The following is a 24,616-nucleotide window of genomic DNA, read 5'->3' as shown; positions in this document are numbered from 1 at the left end:
GCACAACTCATCATCAATTCATAACCTCTTGATGTCTGAATAGATTTCACGACTGAAAAGACTGTAGACACAAACCATAATGATAGGATTACTGACTATGGTTCCAGTACTGCACACAAGCTGATATCTAATAGTCTCCTCTACCCTTTCCATACTGATACTAACAAGGGAGGAAGCTGTTCACTCTAATGTGATGTAAACTAGTCTTGCTGTTGGCAAGTGGGTGGAGAGCCCGATGAAGGTTAGCAAGGCCTCCTCCACGCAAGTTGTTCCTCTTGCAAATTCAAATAATTACTGGGAACCAAAATAGATTTTTCTTTCTAAACTACTTGAGGTCTTAATCTCAATTATCGTAAAGCAATCAACATATACATACAAATATATACAGTATGCCTGTTTAGCGGTAAGCAGAGGGAGAAAATAAATACTGGACAGTGTTACAACGATACTGCTTTTTATTGGGGGCTGAAGTTTGGGGTTGGGTTGGGGAGTTGTTCTAAGGTCAATCCCTAAGGAAGGACTTGGGCTCTTTGGGGGCTTAAAAGCCAAACATGAAAATTACCGTATTTTTTTTTTAATGTATAAGACACCCCCTTGACTTCTGTGTATAAGATGCTCCCCCTCTACTTTTCCAACCCAAAATTAAGAAATCAATATTTTATGGCTTGTCTCAGTTTCGGTTCTTACAAGGGTATTTCTTGGATCACATGACCTCACACATCTAGAGGAAATAATGAACAACATAAACTGATGAACAAAAACAGACCCAGAGAAAGAGAAGCAGCGATCAGACTCTCAAAACCTCAGAGGGAAAGTAGGGGAGGATGGGAGTAAGGAGGAGAGATCAACCAAAGGACTTGTGTGCATGCATATGGGCCTAGCCAGTGGCCATGGGCAACAGGGAGGTGGGGGCATATGTGGGGAGGGGTTTGTGATGGGAATTGGGGGATAAGGACAATTATGTGATACTATAATCAATAAAATAAATAAACAAATAAATAAATAATCATTCTGGCACACCCCCCCCCCAAAAAAAATCAATATTTTAAACATTTTGCTGGTTTTTCTAAGGCCTTCTCCTTTTTTGGCATCTTAAGGAGTTGTTCTTCCTGTTTTCTCCACTGTCTGATCACACACTCAGTGGGAGGAGGCCCAAATTGTCTCTCTGCAGCTCTATTTCCATGCTCTTTTGCATAGCTGATTACATTCAGTTTGAATTTTGCAGAGTAAGACAATCACTTACCAGTATTTATCTTTTTATTTTTTGACATCTCTATGGGCTCAGAATGCTCTGGTCCCTCTCAACTTCCACCTCCAATTATGGCATCAGCTGACATCAGTAACAATAAGGCTGGTGATTAAAGGAAGCCTGTTTGATAAGGTATGGGCAGTTACACACCATGCAGTTCCCTCCTTGGTTGACTTCTGTGTATAAGATGCCCCTCGATTTTCAGTCCAACGATGTTAGAAAAAAAAAAAAATTATACACAGAGAAACACGGTAACTATTTTATTTTTCCTGCTATTGAGCTATATGTGGCCTCCTAAGTCAGTGGACCCCAAGACTAGTTTAAATGTTAGAATCCAAAGTAATTTCAAAGTCATCTTATACCATGCATGATCATATTGTGTCTATCATTTGATAAAATGATGTAAGAAAAAAACACACCAAATAATCATAATAAAAACAAAACACCCTCTAAAAATGAAGACAAGTAAGAATACAAATGATCCTAAATCAGTCTTTATCTATAGTGATGGCTTTCTGCTGTGTCAACTTGGCTAGGCTGAACTACATTCCCCGAATTCCCTTCCTAGTATGCTGCCAGACAGGGTGAGCTACAAAAGTTTCCTCTTGCCAGGGATGGAGGACTGAAGGGAGGCTGCAGCTATTTGTAGCATACACACACCTTCTACTGATACAAACAACCTGTACTGCCGGGAAAAAATATTACCAAAGTAATTACAGTCCCTAATCAGTTGACACTAAGTTAATAAAAATGGAGATTATCCTAGGTGGTCTAAATACATTGGATACTTTTTCAAAGTGGGTGAGGGCCTTCTCAAAGTTCAGCTCATGCCATGGAGTTTCAGCTTGCTGGTGATCTTGCCTTCCTAACAATCCTGGAGAATTAGCCAATCACCACCAGTGTAGCCAATTAACCGTAATCAATTCTTTAATATACATACATATGCAGCCCCTATTGATTCCGCTGCTCTGGCTGAACCTGGACTAATACACCTACTTTCATTCCTTCAACAAATGCTCACTGGGATCCTACAGCAGTCCTGCCCAAGGCTGAAAGGACAAAGTCACCGCCCTGAAGCAATTTTCAATACTTCTCTTGTACAGACGTGCACAGTCTTTCTTTCTAGCTACTTTTTTTCAGAGGCCTGGTCATCAGAATACTAGATATGCACAAAAATGTTTTAAATACCTTAAAAGTTTAAATTATTCACAGCTATTTAAAGGAGTTTGAGCTTGTCCTTGCTCCCTAATGTACATCAAAGGCTAGCTCTCCTAATATGGGGTAGGATTCCATTTGTTCTGAATATGAAACTTCCTACAGTACCAGTACCATATCTGTTTAAAATTCATTTATGTAGTTCTCGGAAAAGTGTAGTATTCAAACAGCACACTGATAGCAGAGTAAAATAACTAATTTGGACAATATTTCACAAATAAGAATATTGGAAAACAGGGGCTAATTTGTGACTTTGAGCATATTTTCATATGTCTCTTGGCCTTCCTTATGTCCTCTATAGAAAAGTATCTTTTTAAGTCCTTTGGCCATTTTTTTATTGGGTTGTTTATCTTTTCTTTTTTTTCTTTTTTTTGTTTTGTTAAGTTTTATGACTTTCCTGTAAATGTTAAAGATTAAACTCTTATGGGTGATAACATTTGCAAATATGTCCTCCCATGCAGTAGACTTTCTTGTTGTTTTGTTGATGGTTTCTTTTGCTGTACAGATTTTTATTTTGATATAGTCCCATTTGTTTTTTTTTCTCTTTAGTTTCCATTGCTCTAGGAGCTGTATTGGTGAAGATATTGCTTCGGCATATGTCTGAGATTTTGCTGCCTGTGGATTCTTCTAATATTTTTATGGTTTCCTGTCTTACGTTTAAGTCCTTTATCCATTTTGAGTTTTTGTGTATGGTGTGGTTGATGATCTAGTTTCATTTTTTTGCATGTATCTGTCCAGTTTTCCCACCACCATTTATTGAAGAGATTGTCTTGACTCCATTGCATGTTCTTGCCTCCTTTGTCAAATATTAATTGAGCATAGTAGTTTGGGTTGATTTCTGGGTTCTCTATTCTATTCCATTGACCTATATGTCTGTTCTTGTGCCACTACCAGGCAGTTTTGAGGACAGTGGCTTTGTAATATAGCTTGATATCTGGTATTGAGATCCCACCTACTTTGTTCTTTGTTCTCAGGATTGTTGCAACTATCCGGGGTCTTTTTTTTTTTTTTTTTTAATCAAAGCAACAATGCAGTACCATCTTACACCTGTCAGAATGGCTATCATCAACAAATCAACAAACAACAAGTGCTGGTGAGGATGCAGAGAAAAAGGAACCCTCATGCACTGCTAGTGGGAATGCAGACTTGTACAGCCACTGTGGAGAACAGTATGAAGTTTCCTCAAAAAACTAAAAATGGAATTCCCATTTGACCCAGTGACCCCACTTCCAGGAATTGACATTTAATGGGAATATATTAACAAATGATATATCAAGAAACTAGAAACACCAATCAGAAAGGATATATGCACCCCTTTGTTCATAACAGCACAATTTACAATAGCTAAGATTTGGAAACAGCTTAAGTGCCCATCAGCAGATGAGTGGATGAAAAAGCTGTGGTATATTTACACAATGGAATACTAAGCTGCACTAAAAAAGAAGGAACTCTTACCATTTGCAACAGCATGGATGGTACTGGAGAGCATTATGTTAAGCGAAATACGTCAGTCAGAGAAAGACAAATATCACATGATCTCATTCATTTGTGGAATATAATGAACAACATAAACTGATGAACAAAAATAGATCCAGAGACAGAGAAGCATCAATCAGACTCTCAAACCTCAGAGGGAAGGTGGGGGTTGAGGGGGCAAGGGAGAGAAATCAACCAAAGGACTTGTATGCCTGCATATAAGCCTAACCAATGGACACAGACACTAGGAGAGTGATGGCATGGGGGGCGGGGGGATGGGGGAAGAGAACGACAATGAGGGGATAAGGACACATATGTAATACCTTAATCAATAAAGAGAAAAGAAAAAAAAGAAAAAAGAAAGAAAAACATGGCTTGACCCAAATTACAGGAGTGATCACAAAGGACCTGGGTCCCTTGCTTTGGCACTGAGGAGGCTTCCTGGTGCTCTGTGTGGGCTGGAAGGAGAAACGTGTCTTCAGGTACACTGGCATTATACCTTCATGAATGTTTATCTCCATGGAGGGTGGTTCTCAAATCAGGCTAGTCATGAGAGACAAGTCTTGTCAAAGTCATCTGAGCCCTAGCCTGTTTGGCTAAGTGGATAGAGTGTTGGCTCATGGACTGAAGGGTCGCAGGTTTGATTCCAGTCAAGGGCATGTACCTTGGTTGCAGGCTTGGTCCCCAACCTTCTCTCTTTCTCTGTCTCTCCCCACCCCTTCCACTATCTCTAAAAATCAACAGAAAAATATCTTCAGGTGAGGATTAACAACAACAACAACAACAAAAATCATCTGAGATCTCCATGTTGCCAAATTTAAAGGTCCTGGTTTATCTACACTACTGGACACAGTTAATCATTCCCTCTTTCTTGAAATACTTGTCCTATGTTCTGAAAGTCCATGCACCAGGAAATCATGCTGTCCCAAGGAAATTGAGACGATTAGTCACTCTACCTTAGAGACACCACTCTTTCTAGGTTTCTCCTCCCAATACGTGGTGCCCTAAGGTTCAGTTCTAAAAACATCTTCTCTTCTCAATCTGCATTCATGTCCAGATGATCTCATCCACTCCCATGGCTCTAAATACCTTTTTTGCTTTATCATATTACAAATTTATATCTGCAGCGTCAACCTTTGGCTTGAAATCCAGGTTGTCTTTTCCCAATTATATCTCAACATCACCACTTGGTGATCAAATAGGTCTATCAAACATAACACATTTCAAACAAACTCTTAATTTCCCTGCCAATCTGCTTTCCCATATCTTCCAAGTCTTCTCTTCTCTGCAAGTGACAATTCTATTTCCACGGGCTGTTGAGGGCAAAAGCTTTGGAGCCAATGTTGATTTTTCTCCTTTTCTTATACCTTATGTATTATCCGTCAGAAAATCCTATCCACTTTACTTCTGAGATCTACCCACGATCCAACCATTTCTCACATTCTCTACTCCCACCACCCAAAGCACCACAATTACTTTCCTGAGTTATTGCAAAAAGTTCATCCAGGCCAGTCTATTCTCCCTATGACAGCCAGAATGATCCTTATATAAAGAACCCTATAAGCAATCTTTATAAAAATTACGATTGTGCCCGGCTGGTGCTCAATGCTTCCAGCGACCTCATCTTTTTTATTTTTTATTTTTAATTTATCATTATTGTTGACAGTATTACAGATGTCCTCCCCCCCCTCCCAATTGATTCCTACCACCCCCTTCCCAAGCCTTCCCTGCACTATTGTATGTCCATGGGCTATGAATATTTGCATATAAGTTCATTGGTTAATCTCTTCCCACTTGCCCCTTCCCTCTGAAATACATCAATCTATTGCATGTTTCACTGTCTCTAGATCTATTTTGTTCATCAATTTACTTTCTTTATTAGATTCCACATATAAGTGAGATCATGTGATACTTGTCTTTCTCTAACTGGCTTATTTTGCTTAGTTTAGCATTAATACTTTCCAGGTCCCTCCATGTTGTCTCAAACAGTGACTTCATCTTAACCAAGGGAAGGACCAAAGTTCTTCCATGGTCTCTGAGGTCTATGATCCAGCCCTACTTTCTTTATGATCTCATCTCCTATTGCCTACTCTGTTCACCTCACACTCTGCTTCCTTGCTGTTTCTGGAGTATTCCACATATCTTGCCTTGGGGACTTTGCTCTTGCTGTTCCTTCTGACTAGAAGACTTTTCCTTCAGATATCTGTCAAGTTCATTCAGAATCCTTCCCAAGTGTCTCTAGATAGAAGCCTTCACAGACCATCAAATAGGCTCTCTTTTGTGTCACTCTCTATTCCCTTTTCCTTTTTCATTCTTCAAATCATTAAAACCCCCTTGATATAGTCTACATTCACTTTTTTTGTCTATGTCTCCCATTCTAGAATGTAAGTTCCAAGAGGCTAGACCCTTTTCTATATTCACCACTGTATCTATCACCAGCTCCTAGGGCAGCTCCTGCCACAGAGTGAGACTCAAAACATATTTCTTAAATGAATGAAGAGTGAGTGAGTGAGTGAATGCTTAAGATAACCCTTTCAGCTCTCTACCATATTTAAGTAAACAGATCTGGAGACAGGTTCTTCTGGCTTCAGTCATTTCAAAGTACAACGTCTTAGACTAACCACTTCCCTGCTTCCACCAATGACAATCTTCCCCTGATGCCACCAAGTGGAAGATGCTGACATGCCATCATAGGCCACCATCTGTTTTTACCAAGGCGGATTTGATTTCCCTACTTTAAACAGTGACAGTAATACAATTCTTGCTCTGCAGGCAGGGCCCCACTCTTTCATTCTATCTTCCATGTGAATTAGTATGAACACTGTACACTGTACTGAGAACCTCATTTTCTATCACGTCCCCTCTGTGAAATCAATGAAACCTAAGAACAGCCCAACCACTTGAAAAATGAAGCACACATGAGCAATGGCACAAGAAAAAATAATAGAGGGCCATATTTATCAAGCGATCAGCCTTAGTAGTCAAAGAAAAAGGCTGCTTTCTTTTTCAGAAGCTTAAACACATAATAAAAATGAATGCTTTCTCAAGTATTAGACTTTCTTCCTACATAAATGTTAAACAGGGGTGGACAAACGTAGCTGTAGAGTTGGATTAGAAACAGAGTTAATCAAGCTACTGTAATAATAACCTGCGTGTCTTTTTTTATATGAACAACTGTAAGCCAACTTTTGCCCACCCCTGTGTACAAAGATGTCAAGTAACCGTGGTGGTTGGTTCATATCCAGGATGTGGCTTTTTTACATCCTTTTCTTCACCCAGGGACATTATGGTCCAGCTGATTCATTCCACTTCACTTCAAAATGTTCTATACTCATTTTTTAAAAACAGGACTTTCCCTCTATAAAAATGTAGGTGAAGATTATTAATGCGATGATAGTGTCTCTCATCCTTCTTTATACTTAAGGCTTAGGGCATAGATCCAACACTTTCCTCTCTTGCATACTTTACTTCTCTTTCTACGTTGAATAATTAAAAAAATAATTTTAGTATTTTACAATTTCATTTTAATGAATACACCAAATATAGAGTTGTTGACATCTGAGAGTGTCTGGCCAACCCGTTCACATGGCTGTGGCAACCCAGAATGCCAAGGCCAATGAGCGATGCTACATTAAGGCCCCTCCCTCTGGCCCTGGGCACAAAGGACTCTGACAGGAGTGTCAGATAGGCCCAGAACAATTCCATCATCATGCCTAAGAAACCAACTCCAATGGTGGTTCCTCTTCATATTCAAATATAAATTTTTAAAAAATATTTTATTGATTTTGAAAATACTTGAATACACAATTATCACAGCTAACATCAACAATTAGAGTTTAAAAACAAAAAACTGATTAAACAGGAAAAGAAATCAAACACACCCTTCCTCTCACTTGACTTATCAGATTTATGGCAGAAGCCACTATCATTTTTTTTTTTTTAAGATTTTTTTTTTCATTGATCCTCAGAGAGAGAAGAAGAGAGAGGGAGAGAGAGAAAAATTGTGATGATGGAGTGAAACATCAACCAACTGACTCCTGCCTTCCAGCTCCAACCAGGGATAAAGCCAGGCATGCGCACTGACAGAGAATTGAATAGCAAACCCTTGTCACAAGGGACGAGACTCAACCAACTATCTTTATATACGGATACATCTATAGGAATGCATGTGGTTCTTGCTGACCACACTCTCTGAAACTCAGAACAACTAGGACAACAAGAGAAACTTCACTTTCTTTATGTTCTTCCTCCTATTTGGAACACTCCTACTATGTACTTCTTTAAACTAGACCACATGTTAAAGTCCCAGGGAACTTTAAGTATCTGGGCTCATCCCGTGAGATTTTTATTTACTCACTAGAGGCCTGGTACACAAAATTCTTACAGGGGGGATGAAAGTGGGGGGGGAGGGGGGGGTGGCGGGGTGAGGGGATGTCCTTCAGCCCAGCCTGCGCCGTCTCCAATCCGGGACTGCTGGCTGCTAACCACTCAACTGCCTGCCTGCCTGATCACCCCTAACCACCTCTGCCTGCCTGCCTGATCCTCTCTAAACCTTCTGCTTGCCTGCCTGATGCCCCTAACTACTCCCTGTCGGCTGCTCTCCCCTGCCAGCCTGATAGCCCCTAACCACTCTATCTGCCTGCCTGATCACCCCTAACCACCTCTGCCTTGGTCCCTGCCACCGTGGCTTTGTTCAGAAGGACTTCGGGAAGGAGGTCCAGAAGATGTCCAGTCTATCCAATCTAATTAGCATATTATCCTTTTATTAGTATAGATTCTATGGTGGGCCTGGCCACAGGTGTTTCTAAAGGTCCCTATGGCCGAAGCCGGTTTGGCTCAGTGGTAGAGCGTCGGTCTGCGGAATGAAAGGTCCCAGGTTCGATTCCCATCAAGGGCATGTACATTGGTTGCGGGCTCATCCCCGGTGTGGGGTGTGCAGGAGGCAGCTGGTCAATGTTTCTCTCTCATTGACGTTTCTGGCTCTCTATCTCTCTCCCTTCCTCTCTGTAAAAAATCAATAAAATATATATATTTTTAAAGTAAATAAAAAAAAATTAAAAAAATAAAGATCTCTGTGATTCTGATGCACACAGGACTGAGAACCTTCCTCAAAGTCTCCTCACCTTCCCCATCAAGTCTTTATCTCCTATTATGCCATGGATTTTTCTCTCTTCTGAGCACCTACCACACTCAAAGCCAGTATGGATTTCCTATAATATTATCTCAAATAAATCATAAGGCAAAATAATCTCCTATTGATCTTCTTCTTTTAATCTCCTACTGCCCCCACAGTGCCAAACACATAGACAGTAATAGCCACTATTTACACAACATCTACTATGTCATTTATGTTAATCCCAATGGGGTAGCATTATTATGCCAATATTGCAAATGAGGAAATTGAAGCCTTCACAGAGGTTGACTTAGCCCAAATTATATACCAATTAAATGACAGTTATACTTCATCCCAGAACCATGTGACTCCAAGTTATTTCCTCTTGCCAAACAACAAACTTATAATTGATTGAGTTTTAAATTATTTTATCCAGTTAAATACTTTAAAAAGAGTAAACAACCATTTGTTTTAGCACGTGGAGTTGTTCAAATGGTGATTTATATAAACAAAGGTAAGAGAAACAAAGGCCAAAATGCACTCATTCTTATTTTTCAATTGTCTAAAATAATACACTGGACAGTCTACAGCTTCTCACTTTAGAGCAGTTTGTTAGGGCGACTTCCGGTTGCTAGTCCTGAGATGACAAACTACTTCTCTGCCTCCCCAGAAATGAACCCTGCTGAACTGTCCCATTATCTTCCCGTGAAATGACATCATTCTTGAAGGGAAAGGGGAATCACCACGGATGGTGATTTCTGTTGGAGGAACCGTCATTTGGGAAGCTGACTCCAGGAGAAGAACAGTCATCTCATTCTGACATTACAATGGGACAAGCAGGTAAACATCAGGGTGATTTCCTAAGCAGGCCATGCTTTTTTTTTTTTTTTTTTTTTTAATGGGAATCAAATTGGGGCCCGTGGTTCCCTCATACCCCCTGCTTTACCATCAGTTCAAAGGAGGAACAAGGGTAACAGATTGTGCTGAGGCAGGAGCAGAGATCTGGGAAAAGATCATTAGAAAACCAAACTGGAGTTACCCAGAATATTGTATTTTAAAGGCTACTTGTTTGCAAATGGAAAAAGGAATAAGTGGAGGAACACAAGATTCTTGTACAGTTAAAGAGGTATGCTGCTTCTTTGGTATCTTCTCTTAGAAAATGGATGTTAAGCCACGTGTTAACTCGGCTGCCCAGCTAACAAAGTAATTCATCCACATCTACTTCCGTAAAACCAAAAAGAACCTGCAGCCATGAGGCAATGGTTTCCTTTGAGACTTTACATTTAGAAAATATTTCTCCTGAAAGAATGTGAGGCTGCAGCATGAGAGTCAAAGCTGGCCTGCAGAGAAGGGGTTAAAGCCTGTTAGCTGAACTTCCTCAAAGCCTCTTTGCAGTGATGTCCACACTCCTTCTCAACACAGCTGGCTGCAGAGCAGCGCTGAGGTCTTAATTTACAAAGAAACAGAGCACCCAGCTCCACCTCCCCACCTTGTTTAAGATAGAAAAGTGTACCCAGTCTCTTTTTAGTCGGATTTTTAATATTCTGGTCTAAGATTTTAGTCATAAATGGCATAATAATTTTGGGGGGTTTTCAATAAAATATACATCAGCACCAAATTAACTTGTCTTGGTTCACAGTTCATCTGATACATCTGAAAGCATGAACATTATGCACCTGATGTGCTTTTATTACCATCCCCGATTTTGAAACAGACAGGAAAAGTACAAAAACAAAATAAAACAAAAAAAAACAGCAGTCGAGCAAGCCACCCGAGTCCTAAGTAGTTTTTTGGAAGAAATGTCACCACAAATGACCTTTTGCAGCCTATTTTTCAGTAGTACTATTTCACCAGTGACACCACACACAAGTTATCCCTTTGAAATATCCACCAGCCACTCCGGTAAACATACCTTGAAAGACACACGGTGGAGTCGCGTGTAAATTGTTACAGGAGACAAGATGGCAGCCACAGGAAGCGGAGTGGAAGGTTACAAAATTTCTAAGAGCAGAAGTGGTTTTGAAGTAATAAGTGAGCAACAGAAAATAAACCTAACCTCCGCAGGCCAACCGCCAGAACAAGCAGAAAAGTGCACTGCGCGGCGCCTGAGGAAGTGAGGCCAGGGGACGCTGCCGCTCTCACAGAGGAAGTGAAGGCTCCTTCTGGTTTGGCAAACCATCTCCCCTAAGTCAGATGCACCCTACTGAGCACACGTCTGGCATTTAGTCCTCAAATAATAGAGCCCACATAGGCATGCTCAACAATTGGTGTTAAACATGCAGGCAACCTTCAACTTAGAAGGGGGAATGTTTGGTTTTTAAAAAATTTATATTTGTTAGGTGTTTTGTCGTTCCCCCCCCCCCCCCTGCCAATTACAGTTAACTTTCAATATGATGTTGCATTGGTTTCAGGTGTTTAGCATAGTGGTTAGACAATCACACACTGAGTGGCCAGATTATTATGATCTCTGAATGCATAATAATCTGGCCACTCAGTGTATGTCCTATATAATAAAAGACTAATATGCAAATTGTTCCCTTGACCAGGAGTTCGACCAGTAGGCAGGCCAGCCAACCGACCATGTCCCTTCTACCCTGGCCAGGCTGACCAGACCCCACTCACGCACAAATTCATGCACTGGGCCTCTAATGTATATAATATATATTGAGTGGCCAGATTATTATGCATTCAGAGATCTTTTTAAAATATATATATATATTTTATTGATTTTTTTACAGAGAGGAAGAGAGAGGGATAGAGAGTTAGAAACATCGATGAGAGAGAATCATCGATCAGCTGCCTCTTGCACACCCCACAGTGGGGATGTGCCTGCAACCAAGGTACATGCCCTTGACCAGAATCAAACCTGGGATCTTTCAGTCCCCAGGCCAACGCTCTATCCACTGAGCCAAACCAGTTTTGGCACGTTCAGAGATCTTAATAATCTGGCCACTCACTGTATATTTTTTCAAAGTGTTCCGCCTGAGATTTCATGCCAGGCACCACACAAAGGGAGAGGGTGTGTTTAAATTGGGGGCTTGAACTGATTCCAATTATATGAAGTTCTACAATAGATAAGGCAACAAGATGGAAGTAGATCAGTGATAGCCTAGGGCAGTGGTCGGCAAACTGGCTCTGTTGACTAATGAGTTTGCCGACCACTGGCTAGGGCTAGGACTGAGGTCTGGGAGAAGAGACAGACCGAAAAGGAACCATGATGGGATGTTTTAGGTTGCGGACTCTTGACTGAATAGAGGTTAAATAACTACAAATTGGCCAAATTAATCAAACTGTACATTAAAAATGAGTGAATTCTATTGTATGTAAATTACACTTCCAAGAAAATGATTTTTAAAAACTAAGGTTTGTAACTTGGCTTTTCAGGTTTGGGAATACATTCCCCCCCCACAAAAGCCTGTTACAAATGGTAGCAAGCGTCCAAGGCTAATCCTCTACCTCCCTAAAATATGCATCATAATGTGGGTGAAATCACATAGCCTGGAAGTCCACTGAGTCCAGGGGCGTCAGAGCCACAGCACTTGGAGGCCCAGTTTGCACCCTAAGCCCTATTTGAGGGAGGAAGAGAGAAAATTGTCACATGTTAACAATTAGGTCCAGGGCTAGGCACTGGTGGTTGGAAGTGGAAGGCGGCCATCGGGAGACCTAAGGAGAGGAGAGGCAGGAAGCATTCTCACGCGACCATTCTCTCAGCCAAGCTGTAGCTCATACTTACTAGCTGAAGAGAGGGGAAGCCGGAGGAGGTACTTATGCTCTGCCGATGGTACTGGCCAAGGTTTGGTGGGAGCGTAAACTGTTTCCTTATTTCCGCCGAAGAATACCTTGGGTTAAAAAGATAAAAATCTAAATGAAGCGATTATTTTTTTAAAAAATCATCAGTTATAGATACGATCTTTGACGTCATGCTATAAAATTTCTGCACTGGCAGGGCAACCGGCAGAACGCACTACAATGTCTGCAGTGGCCCGGGGGAGGACTTTTGTGTGACAATATACGCCCTGGAGAAGTTCACAGAGGCCAGGACGCCCACCATCGTGGCCTCTTCCCAGGACTGGAAGGATGACAGCAAGAGGAGGAAGATGAGCTTGAAGCCCTAGGAAAGGGTCCAGGGCAAGCGGCTCCTTCCCAGTCCATTCAGAGGTATCCGGCTCCCTCTTATGAATGGACAAAATGTGGTATATCAAACAATGAGGTATTTATCCAGCAATAAAAGGGGGGGGGGGAACCTGATATATACAACAACATGGATGAACCCTGAAAAAAGTATGCTAAGTGATAGAAGCCAAACCAAAGGATCACATATTATATGAGGACATCTGTCTCTGGCTAGAGTCCTTTAAACCCCCAGCTGTCCTTTGGATCCAGTCATTCTCCTTTACAGCAGTTAAACCAGTCTGGTCGCCTTCTGCTGTAGCAGAAAATGCTAGAGAACTGTGATACAAACATTTCTACCTCCTGAGGCACCTGAGGTGGTATCTGAAATTCCAAGGACTGCCTATTTTCCACGCTGCTCCTCGTGGAAGATTCGCCCAGTCACCCATCCTGACATTGCTGAGCCCTCAGTCCGCATTCCTGGTGCCCGGAGGGAGAAGATGAGAGTTGTGCTCTATCGTCCACTCAACCTGCTGGCATGAGTCTGCTGCGCAGTGAAATGCTGGCATAGGGGCAGGTTGACATTTGGGCATTTGTTCCTCATTTGTTGGAAGCTCTCAGGAAATCAGTTGGTGGTGGCTGGATTCTGAGGCTCATTCACAGACATGTACTTAAACCACGAGGCCACCGCAGATGATAACTAGAAACTAACAGATGACTGAGGATCGATGAGATCATGTATTTGAAAGTGCTGTGTTTCAAATAGGAATATGTACATTTAAAATGGTATCATTTAAAAAAATATCATGAATAAAGCTTATTATGTGTTTTTTTCACTATAATATGTGGTAGGGCATAACACAGGTTTCTGACATTATTAGTGAGGTTTCTGACGAGGTCTCTGTGGCTCCCAACCTTGGCAATGTGGTTCATCCAGAGAAGCAGGAAACACGTTCTGGTAATTCTGATGAAAGTGTAAGAATACTAAGATAAGGAACTAAATATTCTACTAGCTATCAGGGACGTGCAAGTCAAAACCACAAGGAGATGCCACCTCACAACCACTGGGATGGCTATGACAAAAAGGACGGGCAAGAATAATTGTTGGTGAGGTTGTAGAGACACTGAAGCCCTCATCATATATTGTGGGTGAGGCTGTAAAATGTGGAATCTGCTTTGGAAACTAGAGGGGCAGTTGCTCAAAAAGTTAAAAAGAGTTCTCCTACATCTCAGCACTCCTAGGTATATATCCAAGAAATTTGAAAACATTCTTCCAAAAGTGGAAACAACCCATCATCTTCCACAGGAAAACATATACACGTTTTATTACTCATTCATCTTAGCCAAAAGTGGAAACAACCCATCATTTTATGAATGGACAAACAAAATGTGGTATATCAAACAATAAAATATTATTCAGGAATAAAAGGGGTCGGGGAACCTGGTATATATGGATGAATCCTAAAAAATTATGCTAAGTGAAAGAAGCTACACCAAACGATCACATATTACATGATTCTTTATATAAAATATCCAGAAAAAGCCCTAGTTACCTGGGAGGGATGGAGGCAAATAAAGAGTGACTTCTAATGGAAATGAGATTTCTTGGGAGAGCGGATATAAAATGTTCTAAAATTGACTGTGGTTATGGATGCCAACTCTGTGAATATAATAAAATCCATTGAATTATAGATGTTAAATAGCTGAATTGTGTGGTGTGTGAATTATTTCCAAATAAAGCAGATAGGTAAGCACAGACTGATAAAGATATAGACATAAATGTGGCTGTGTGTGTAAGCATTCTATGGAGACAAGAGTGAAAGCAAGAAATGCCCAATTTAGCATGACAGCCAGGAATGGAGGGAAAGTACAGATTTTGATCCCAAGTGCTCCAGAGGTTGATTTCTTTCTTTTTAAAAAATATATTTTATTGATTTTTTATAGAGAGGAAGGGAGAGGGATAGAGAGTTAGAAACAGCCAGGACCGGTTTGGCTCAATGGATAGAGCGTCGGCTTGGGAACTGAAGAGTCCCGGGTTCGATTCCGGTCAAGGGCATGTACCTTGGTTGCGGGCACATCCCCAGTAGGGGGTGTGCAAGAGGCAGCTGATCGATGACTCTCTCTCATCGATATTTCTAACTCTCTATCCCTCTCCCTTCCTCTCTGTACAAAATCAATAAAATATATTAAAAAAAAAAAAAAAGAAGAAACATTGATGAGATAGAAACATCGATCAGCTGACTCCTGCACACCTCCTACTGGGGATGTGCTCGCAACCAAGGTACATACCCTTGACCAGAATTGAACCTGGAACTTTTCTGTCCACAGGCTGAAGCTCTATCTACTGAGCCAAACTCAGAGGTTGATTTTCATTACAAGTTGGACAGTCACCAATTTCTAAAAAGACAGATTGGACCACTGTCTAGAACAAAAGGTCCATCTTCCATAAATAACATTGTACCCTGTGTTTGGCACCACAGGAACCCAAACCAGCATGGCAAGCATTTATTTGCTGACATAGAAGATGGCCATCATCACAAAATGCTGAGACGACAACAAGCAAAGGCACTATTTTCTCTCCGAGTTGACTTTCCAAAGATGAGACTGCCTGTTCCTTCGACTTGTCCCCAGGTCCTGCCCCCAAGACCTCTCAAACAGCCCATGTGACTGTCCTGGCCATTCTAAAGGTCTTCCTGTCATAGACCAAAGTGTCTCCTTGAAATGGGGACATCTGAAAATGTTCAGGAAAGGCAGTGGCCTTGTGGGAGAACATCATAGAATGGCAGGAGGGGTATGTTTTTGCATTCATTTTGAAGTAAAATCTGTCATCCTATGCCAAAGTCCCAGTACTTTTTTCATCATGAAATTATAATGTTCCTGCTCGCCAATTTTCTTTAAAAGAGTGAGCTGGGATTCCTGCTGCAGCCCTGCACCTACGTTTTCTAATTCAGATCTATACAACCGCTCTTCCCTAACAGATGGAGCCTGGCCTAAGGACCCTATTTCCCATTTCTTACAGACTCAATTCTACAAAAGGTAGTTACGCTGGTCCCTTCAAAACTGTCAATAGGAGGTGAGTCGTTTGTCCTTAAATGAAAACAGTTAATTATCCCACATGGAAAAGACCTGCCTCACATCGCTTAAAGAACTTCACAATAAAATGTCTCTGGAGAGGCCCCTATGCTCATATTAAACTAGCAAAAATAGGCTGGGATGATGAAATTACATATTGGTCAAGTTGTGGGAAAACCAGCAGGGCCCACACCCCTGTGGGTTGTATATTGGTTCAGTGTCTCCAGAAAGCAATACTATAATATGCAATGAGAACTATAAAACTGTCATTGCTCTTTCATCTAATTCTTTCACTTTGGAGAATGTGCACAATGGAATTCATACAAACAAAAACATAATTTGAGCAGAAATGAGCATAAGAACTGTATATGACAACAAATCTTTGAAAATAACCAAAACGTCCAACCCTTGGCAGAACACTAAGTAAATAATAGCATAAAATAGATGAAATATGATTTTACCATTTAAAACAACAAAATATATGAATTAGGTTGACCCATGGACATGTGTATACAAAAATAAATTACAAGTAAAAAGTGATATGTGGAACTCAATACATATACTTTTCAATATATGTGTAAGCATTCCATAAGGATGAGAAATCCTTTTGGATAGTTATATAAAGGCAGTTTAATAACTATCCCGTTCAGTTCTTTTTCCTACAAAGTTGCTTAAGTTCATGATTTTAAAAAATGCATACATATAGTTAGGTGCAGGCACACATGTACTAGTTGAGATTTTAAAAAATTATGTAAACATCAGCCATTAAACTTACTAATATGGAGCTTCATTCTCAAAAGAGCACCTAGCACCCCAGTCTCTAAAGCCACCCTCTTCTCTAGGCCAGCCCCAGTGAAGGGGAAAGGCTGCTCACACAAATAAGAAAACCCAGCCAGGGCAAGAGCTCATGCAGGCTTAGTCCACGCAGGCATTGCATGTGGGTTCCTTTGCATTTAAGTCTCAAACCGAATCCAACATATCTAATGTAATTTTGTGATACTGTACTATATTATATTATGACTAGGAGCCTAGAGTGCAATTCAAAATCGTGTGGCGCTGCCCTCCCTTGCATTGCTGTGGTTGCTGGCGATCTGGCCCAGCCCTGCCTCCCTCTCCAGCCCTTGAAGCAGCCACAGCCACTGCTGATCAGGCCTTCCCCCAGCTCATGGCACGAAGGCCCCTGTCGTGCCCCCCACACACACACTGCGCGCACAACCTCCTCCTATCGGGTCAACCAGTTAGAGCATCCCGGTTAATTAGCATATTTCTCTAATATATATATGTGTGTGTGTGTGTGTGTGTGTGTGTAATTTCTCTGATGAACTAAGATACTCTTCTTCTAATTACTCAAAATGCTGTATACATATTATCTTTATTTCTACAAATTTAATTGGGAAGATGCCTTGGAGTTTGTTTAAAATCGTGACACAGTAAAACTTCGATATAATGGATTAATTCAGGTGAGGGGATGACTGTTAAAGCTGAAAATCCATTATATAATAAAGTAGGTTTTCCAAATGCATTTGTTAAAAAAAAAATGACAGCCAAAACCCGTTTGGCTCAGTGGATAGAGTGTTGGTCTGTGGACCGAAAGGTCCCAGGATTGATTCTGGTCAAGGGCATGTACCTTGGTTGCGGGCACATCCCTTATAGGGGGTGTGCAGGAGGCAGCTGATCGATTTTTCTCTCTCATCAATGTTTTTAGCTCTCTATCCTTCTCCCTTTCTCTCTGTAAAAAATCAATAAAAGATATTTTTAAAAAAGTAACAGTGAATAAAAAACAAAACAAAAAACCTGTTAATTTAATTATAAGCAAATCTTGGTTAACAGCCTTTTAAAATTAACAGGGTATTATTGTTCACATATGAAATATGGACTGGAAATTTTGTCTGCTAAATCTGAAGTTTGTTAAATCAACGTTCACAAAATTGAGGGTTTACTGTACCTCTCTTCGGGAGTCCAAATGGTGGAAGGGGATGGATAGTGAAGCTCTATGGGTTTATTTAGAGGACAGGTAACCGGGACATGTAAGTACCGGCGGAACTCATGAAAGAGCAGAGCTTGTCAAGCATGGCTTACAGACCCTTTGCACCAAAGTCATCAGCTTCTTAATAAAAATGCAGATTCCTCAACCTTACCCCAGTCCTGCATCAGCATCTTTGTGGTGTGGTCTGGAAACTCCAGGTGACTTATATGTCCAATAAAGTATAACATTCACTGATAGTGCAAGACTATGCAAGTGTGGTTGGTTCATTCATTTATCCACAAAACATGGAGGGCACACAGAACGCCAGGCTCTTTGCCAAGTGCTAGGAATTAAAGTTCAAGAAGATACTATTGCTGAAACCGGTGTGGCTCAGTGGATAGAGCGTCGGCCTGTGGACTGGGGGGTTTCAGGTTCGATGCCGGTCAAGGGCATGTACCTGGGTTGCGGGCATATATCCCCAGTAGGGGGTGTGCAGGAGGCAGCTGATAGATGTTTCTCTCTCATCAGTGTTTCTAACTCTCCCTCTCTTCCTCTCTGTAAAAAATCAATAAAAGTATATTTATAAAAAAAGAAAAAAAGAAAAAGAAGATACTATTGCTGTTCCTAGAAACTCAGTCCAGTGGGTGGGAAGGAGGAAGACAGATGGTCAATGGAATACATAGTTATAATACAATATAATAAGCATTATAAGAAAGGTGCAGTGCCTTATAAGTAATGAGGAGGAAGTGCTAATTCAGCCCAGGAATTATTAGTAGGCTTCTGGGATAAGAAGGCTTTTGAACCATATTTTGAAGAAAAAAATGAGGAAGAGCCGACCTGATGGAAAAGAAGACAGTGCATTTCAAGCATTAAAATAAAACAAAACAAAACAAAAATATCTCATATCGTCTAGACATTAGGTTTCCATACTCCTACCTTACGTATTTTAACCACCTGGCTGCCCCAATTCTTTACAACAGAGATAGGTAGAAGAGCAAAGAAAAAGGAGAATTCGTCCCGAGCGCTGACAGTTGCCAGCTAGTTGAGTACATTAGGTCACCAGGCTGGGTCTTAGTTTCATCACATGTGACTGGGCTACTTGACCTCCTGAGTGGGCACCCTTCCAGCTCTAACGGGCACAGATGCTCAAGGATCTCCAGGCGGAACAATCGGCAGCATGATCCACACCAGCAGCTGTGCTAGGGAACCGGGCACCGGAAGGCTTCGCTCTGGCTCTCATCCCTGAGAGAATATTCTCTCACTATGCTGGTGTGGTCAGCAGCCAAGGTGGCTGGAGGAGTATAAGGCTGATTGAAGAGGAAAACCCTGTCTATAAGCACTTAAAAAAGTTTAGGGTTTTCCTGAATCTGACATGTATGAAACAACAGTGAAAGGAGTAAAAGGGGTAGAATAAAGAAAAGCAAATGTATACTTTACTCTTAGTAACAAATACCTGACTGTAATACTCTCAGCAAATACAAATTATAAAGTACATAGCTAATAATAAATAATAATTACGGATTTGTGGGTGGCATATATAGCCACGAACACATGGTATAATTGAACCTTACAAAATAGCCGTTGTTCAGGACTAGAAATGATTCAGACCAAGTAAGCAGTGAAAGAATATTACCCCCACACTTCCTGAATTATAGTTAGGTCAGTGCAGTAGAAAAAAATAATAGTGATTTTAAAATTTGTTGTATGTAGCTTGGAATGATGTAAATAGCACTGGGTTGGATCACAGTGTATACCGTGTATAAGGTCCAGAAACACAAGCGAGTAGTTCCTGGAATTGACTACACAGAAATGATCTAAGGCTTTGTCTGAGGTGTATCCTCAGATACTTGTAGTAAAGTACACCTTTAAATTTAAAAGTCTATGAAATGAATTTCTATAGCAAATTTTGTATGTGTATTATATATAATATATGATGCACATTGTATCTATTCATATATATATTCATATATATATATATATCCTCACATATACATACATGCATACATATTTTGAGCAATGAAGTTTCTCTTTTAAATCCTCACCAGAAGACATGCAAAGAGAAAGAGAGAGAGAGAGAAAGAGAGAGAAACAGTGATGTGAGAGAAACACTGATGTGAGAGAAACATCCATCAGTTGCCTTCAGTGCCCCAACCGGGCACTGAACCTGAAATCCAGGTACATGCCCTGATTGGAAATCCAACCTTCAGCCTTTCCGTGCATGGGAAAACACTCCAACCAACTGAGCTGCTCCAACAAGGAAAGCAATGAAATCTTGAATGAATTCCTCAGAAGTTTGTCCACCTGTGGCTTCATAATAGATATTTCAGGTTGAGAGAGTCTCACGTTTTCCATCTCTTCTCATAAAGAGAGATGGCATACATGAACAAATTCTCTACAGATGATTTGACAGGGGGAGACATGATTATGAAGAGACACATGCTCTGTATAAACAAGCTGGAGAATTTACATTTCTTCATCATATGGGAGGAATCCCAAACTTTTTCACTTGGAAAATTCCTCTGAATACAGAAGAGCATTTATCAGATGATGTAGGTGTTAGAGGATTCCCACAGCAAACCTAGAGAAGGATTGCTCAATGTCTTCCTGCCTCTGTAAGGCACCACTCTTCCCAGCCCTTATTTATCATGATACAACTTAGTTTCTCACATCATCATCATCCACTGATGTGGCAGCATAATCCCCTAAAAGAACATCTGTAAATATCAAGTGCTTTTTGTTTGTAACTGTTTAAAGAAAAAAAAGGTTTCTTCAGAAAAATGTGTTGAGAATAAAGAAACAGCACTGACATATGTAAACTGAAGTCCCAAAGGAGGAGAGACAAAACAGAAACAGAAGGAATACTTAAAGAAATGTTGTTGACAAAACATACCAAAGATTAGATTAATAAAGCTCATTCACAAATCCCCATCAAAATCAGTACAGAAAATCAACCTAGATACATCACAGTAAAACGGAAAGAGAAAATTTAAATGTTCCTGAAAAAAATCTGCAGGAAAGACACATGATCTTCAAAGACATATTAAAGGTATATTACTTCAAAGTGTAATAATAAGACTAACAAGTGGTTTCACATTTAAAAAGGTGAAATCCAAAAGCCAATGCAATGGCATCTTTAAACTGTTGAAAGAAAACTACCAATCTAGAATTTTCTACCCAGTGAAAATACCCTTCATTAGTAAAGGATAAATGCTTCATCAGATAAACAAAAGGCGAGAGACTTTATTACCATCAGAGCCATACTAAAAGAAATAGTAAAGAGTTTTTCAGGCAGAAGAAAATGATCCCAGAAGGAAGCACAGAATGCTGAAAACAATAAAATATGCCAACAGGGTAAATACATAAATAAATCTCAGTGATAGTGACTATACAAAGTAGTAGTAATGATAATAATGTAGAGTTTAAAATATACATGACATTAAAATACATGTCAACAACACAAAAGGTGAGAGGAGATAAACGAAGTTCAGTATTCTAATGTTCTTGCACTATTTTGGAAATGGTAAAAGTACCAATTAATATTACAACTCTAATAAGTTGATTATGTATTGTTGTAATCTCTATAGAAACAGACAGGTTGAAAAAAATTGTAAGATTATACATTTAAATTGAAATATACCAGCGATTATATTAAAGTGCACTAGGCCCCTATTATTAAATATAAACACATAAATTCTCCAATAAGGAAAAAAATCACCAAATTACATTAAAAAACTTTGAAGTTTACAGGAGACATACCTTACTTAATAACATATTATCCATGTTTTTGGCTATTACAAATAAAGCTGCTATAAAACAGTCCTATGCAAATCTTTATGTGGACATATTCTCTCATTTCTCTTGGGTAAATGCCTAAATAAACTGTTTACAAAGTGGTTATAAAAAAAAAAAAAGTTACGCAAAAACTACCAAAATAAAGATGGAGAGCTCTAGTAATACCAGGCAGAAAGAACTTTATGACATTGAAGGTTGGATAGACATACTGAGTTTGTGGGCCCAATGAGCACTCCAAGGGGAGGTCAAGTTGGCAGCTGGGTAAACAGATCTGGAGCAGCAATGAGAGGTTCAAGTTGCAAATATAAATTTGGCCAGGCTTGAGCTCAAAGCTGTTTTTCTAGTATGGGTGAGGGATTTCCACCTCTCTACCTATGGTTTCTCACCATCTCCCACGCCATGTAGATGGCTGCACGTGGTGCATACAATGGTGCAGTTAGAACCTGTGGTCTTGGAGCAAAACCACACAACCTAGCTAAAGAGCAAATAAACCAACCTTTCAAAACAAATGATCATCCATATGTTTTGGCTTGGACTCCTCTCTGATGAGTTCAATCTCTGAGGAAAAGGAAGGTCATTAAAGTTCTCAACAAGCTTGTCCAAAATCTTGAAAGCAGTGTCTGAACCACAGAAGAATTTGTGGCATGAAATTTTACCAAACTCATGAAATAAAAATAGGTGTGCCTCTAGATGTTGAGGAAAATCTTCCCAATGATTAGGATTGTGGAAGATTCACATAGTGTTTTAGTGAGAACAGAAAACCATGCTAGTATGCATTGGGTGCTTACATTGCTTTGGCCCCGTGCTGAGCAACTGATGTGCACTATTTCACTGAATCCTCACAGCAACACGATGGACCAAGTTTATCTTCCCCATTGGACAAAGGTCAAACTCAAAGGGTCTGGAGCCAGGATTTGAATCCAAGCTATCTGACTTCAAGGATCATATTCTTAGTCAGTATGATTATATAAACTTAAAAAATTATATTTAAATCTAAGCACACTATTAAAAATCTATAGAAAGGAAACCACTAGAAGGAAATATTATTCACAGTTATGTTAGAGAGGCAGGATAAGTGTGTGTGTTTGATTTTCTTCCTATTCTCTTTTCTTTTTCCAAATGGTGCTATGGTTGCCATAATCTTATGACCAAAATCATGTACACACATGCACACACATACATTTTAACCTACTATACTATCAGCTTTCTGAGTAATGTAAGTTCTTCTGTTGAGATATGGGAATGAGCTTGAACATCGTAAGAGTCACTTGAGGTCTCCTTTCAACATTACTTTTGTTTTCAAGTCTTTTCATTGGGTTTTTATTTTTTATTTTTAAAACATATTTTATTGATTTTGTACAGAGAGGAAGGGAGAGAGATAGCAAGTTAGAAACATCGATGAGAGAGTCATTGATCAGCTGCCTCCTGCACACCCCCTACTGGGGATGTGCCCGCAACCAAGGTACATGCCCTTGACCGGAATCAAACCCGGGACTCTTCAGTCCCCAAGCCGACGCTCTATCCACTGAGCCAAACCGGTTTCGGCTCATTGGGTTTTTAAATAAAACTGTGTTCTCAGCCTTTTTTGAGCTCTTGTACCCACTTCCTAATCTATCTGGGTTTAATTAAACTCAGCAAACATTGCTAGTTGCTATTGATTAAGAGCACATCGTTTCTCTATTCTGATTTGTGATTTATCAAAGTTATTTGTCCTGGGCTCCTTGGCCACTTAGCGGCCATGTGCTATATTTTCATTGAGGGCCATACAATGGGGCTATTTGTTTTCAGATGTGCTGACCATGGGAGGGAGTTAGCAGCATTTATGTGTCTTGATGAGGTGGCTTCAGGAAGACTCTGACAGCCTTCTGCTATCCAAGGTGACTGCAGCTGTGAATAAAAAATGACTTTTGCTCTTGGGTAAAATGGGGAGAGTATATCTCCCTCCCTTTTTGTGAGTTTCCTCTGTCAGACTGTGGAACATACTGAGGCAACTGAGAAAGATTTTTTTGCCCTTCAACATGGCGTCGACCTGTGTCGGACAATTGAAACTATGTTGAGGACCATAAGGTTGGCTGTATCTTTGTGAGCGCCCTTTACAGCAATGGTTCTCAAAGTCTGGCCCCCTGACCAACATCAGCGTCACCTGTTAGAAATGCAATGTCTTGGGCCTCACCCCAGACCTATTGAATCTTACGCTTTGGGGGTGGGGCCCAGCAATCTGTGTTTTAACAAGCCCTTCAGGGAATTCTGATACATTCTTGTCTGAGAGCTACTGCTCTATTTGACCAAACGAATTCCAGCTCTGCTGCCCAGCCTTCCCCTTTTCCTCATCTTTGCTCAGAAACTTCAGACCCTTCCTTAGCCTAGCTAATCCAGCCCAGCTATTAATAGTTAATTTGAAAAATCAAGATTCTGCCGAAGCCGGTTTGGCTCAGTGGTAGAGCGTCGGTCTGCGGACTGAAAGGTCCCAGGTTCGATTCCGGTCAGGGGCATGTACCTTGGTTGTGGGCACATCCCCGGTAGGGGGTGTGCAAGAGGCAGCTGGTCGATGTTTCTCTCTCATCGACGTTTCTAACTCTCTATCTCTCTCCCTTTCTCTCTGTTAAAAATCAATAAAATATAT

At 40.4% G+C, this 24,616-nt stretch overlaps 1 protein-coding gene across 8 annotated transcripts in view; it reads right to left on the bottom strand.

Moving 5' to 3' along the window:
• Window positions 1-24,616, bottom strand: part of DOCK8 (dedicator of cytokinesis 8) — a 180,521-nt gene that overhangs the window by 128,368 nt on the left and 27,537 nt on the right. For 6 of the 8 annotated variants that reach the window (XM_036433896.2, XM_036433898.2, XM_036433895.2 and 3 more), the window contains exon 2: window positions 12,787-12,892. The exons of 1 other annotated variant lie outside the window; for it this stretch is intronic. In XM_036433896.2, the coding sequence (XP_036289789.1) occupies window positions 12,787-12,892 (106 nt within the window). Of the gene's footprint in view, window positions 1-10,965; window positions 11,105-12,786; window positions 12,893-24,616 lie in introns of those variants that run through there. One more of the 8 variants, XM_036433891.2, reaches the window with a different exon arrangement.

This window comes from Pipistrellus kuhlii, unplaced genomic scaffold (assembly GCF_014108245.1).
Source record: "Pipistrellus kuhlii isolate mPipKuh1 unplaced genomic scaffold, mPipKuh1.p scaffold_m20_p_12, whole genome shotgun sequence".
NCBI classification, from domain to species: domain Eukaryota; kingdom Metazoa; phylum Chordata; class Mammalia; order Chiroptera; family Vespertilionidae; genus Pipistrellus; species Pipistrellus kuhlii.
The sequence above is the reverse complement of the archived record's forward strand: the minus strand, read 5'-3'. Positions and strand labels throughout refer to the sequence as shown.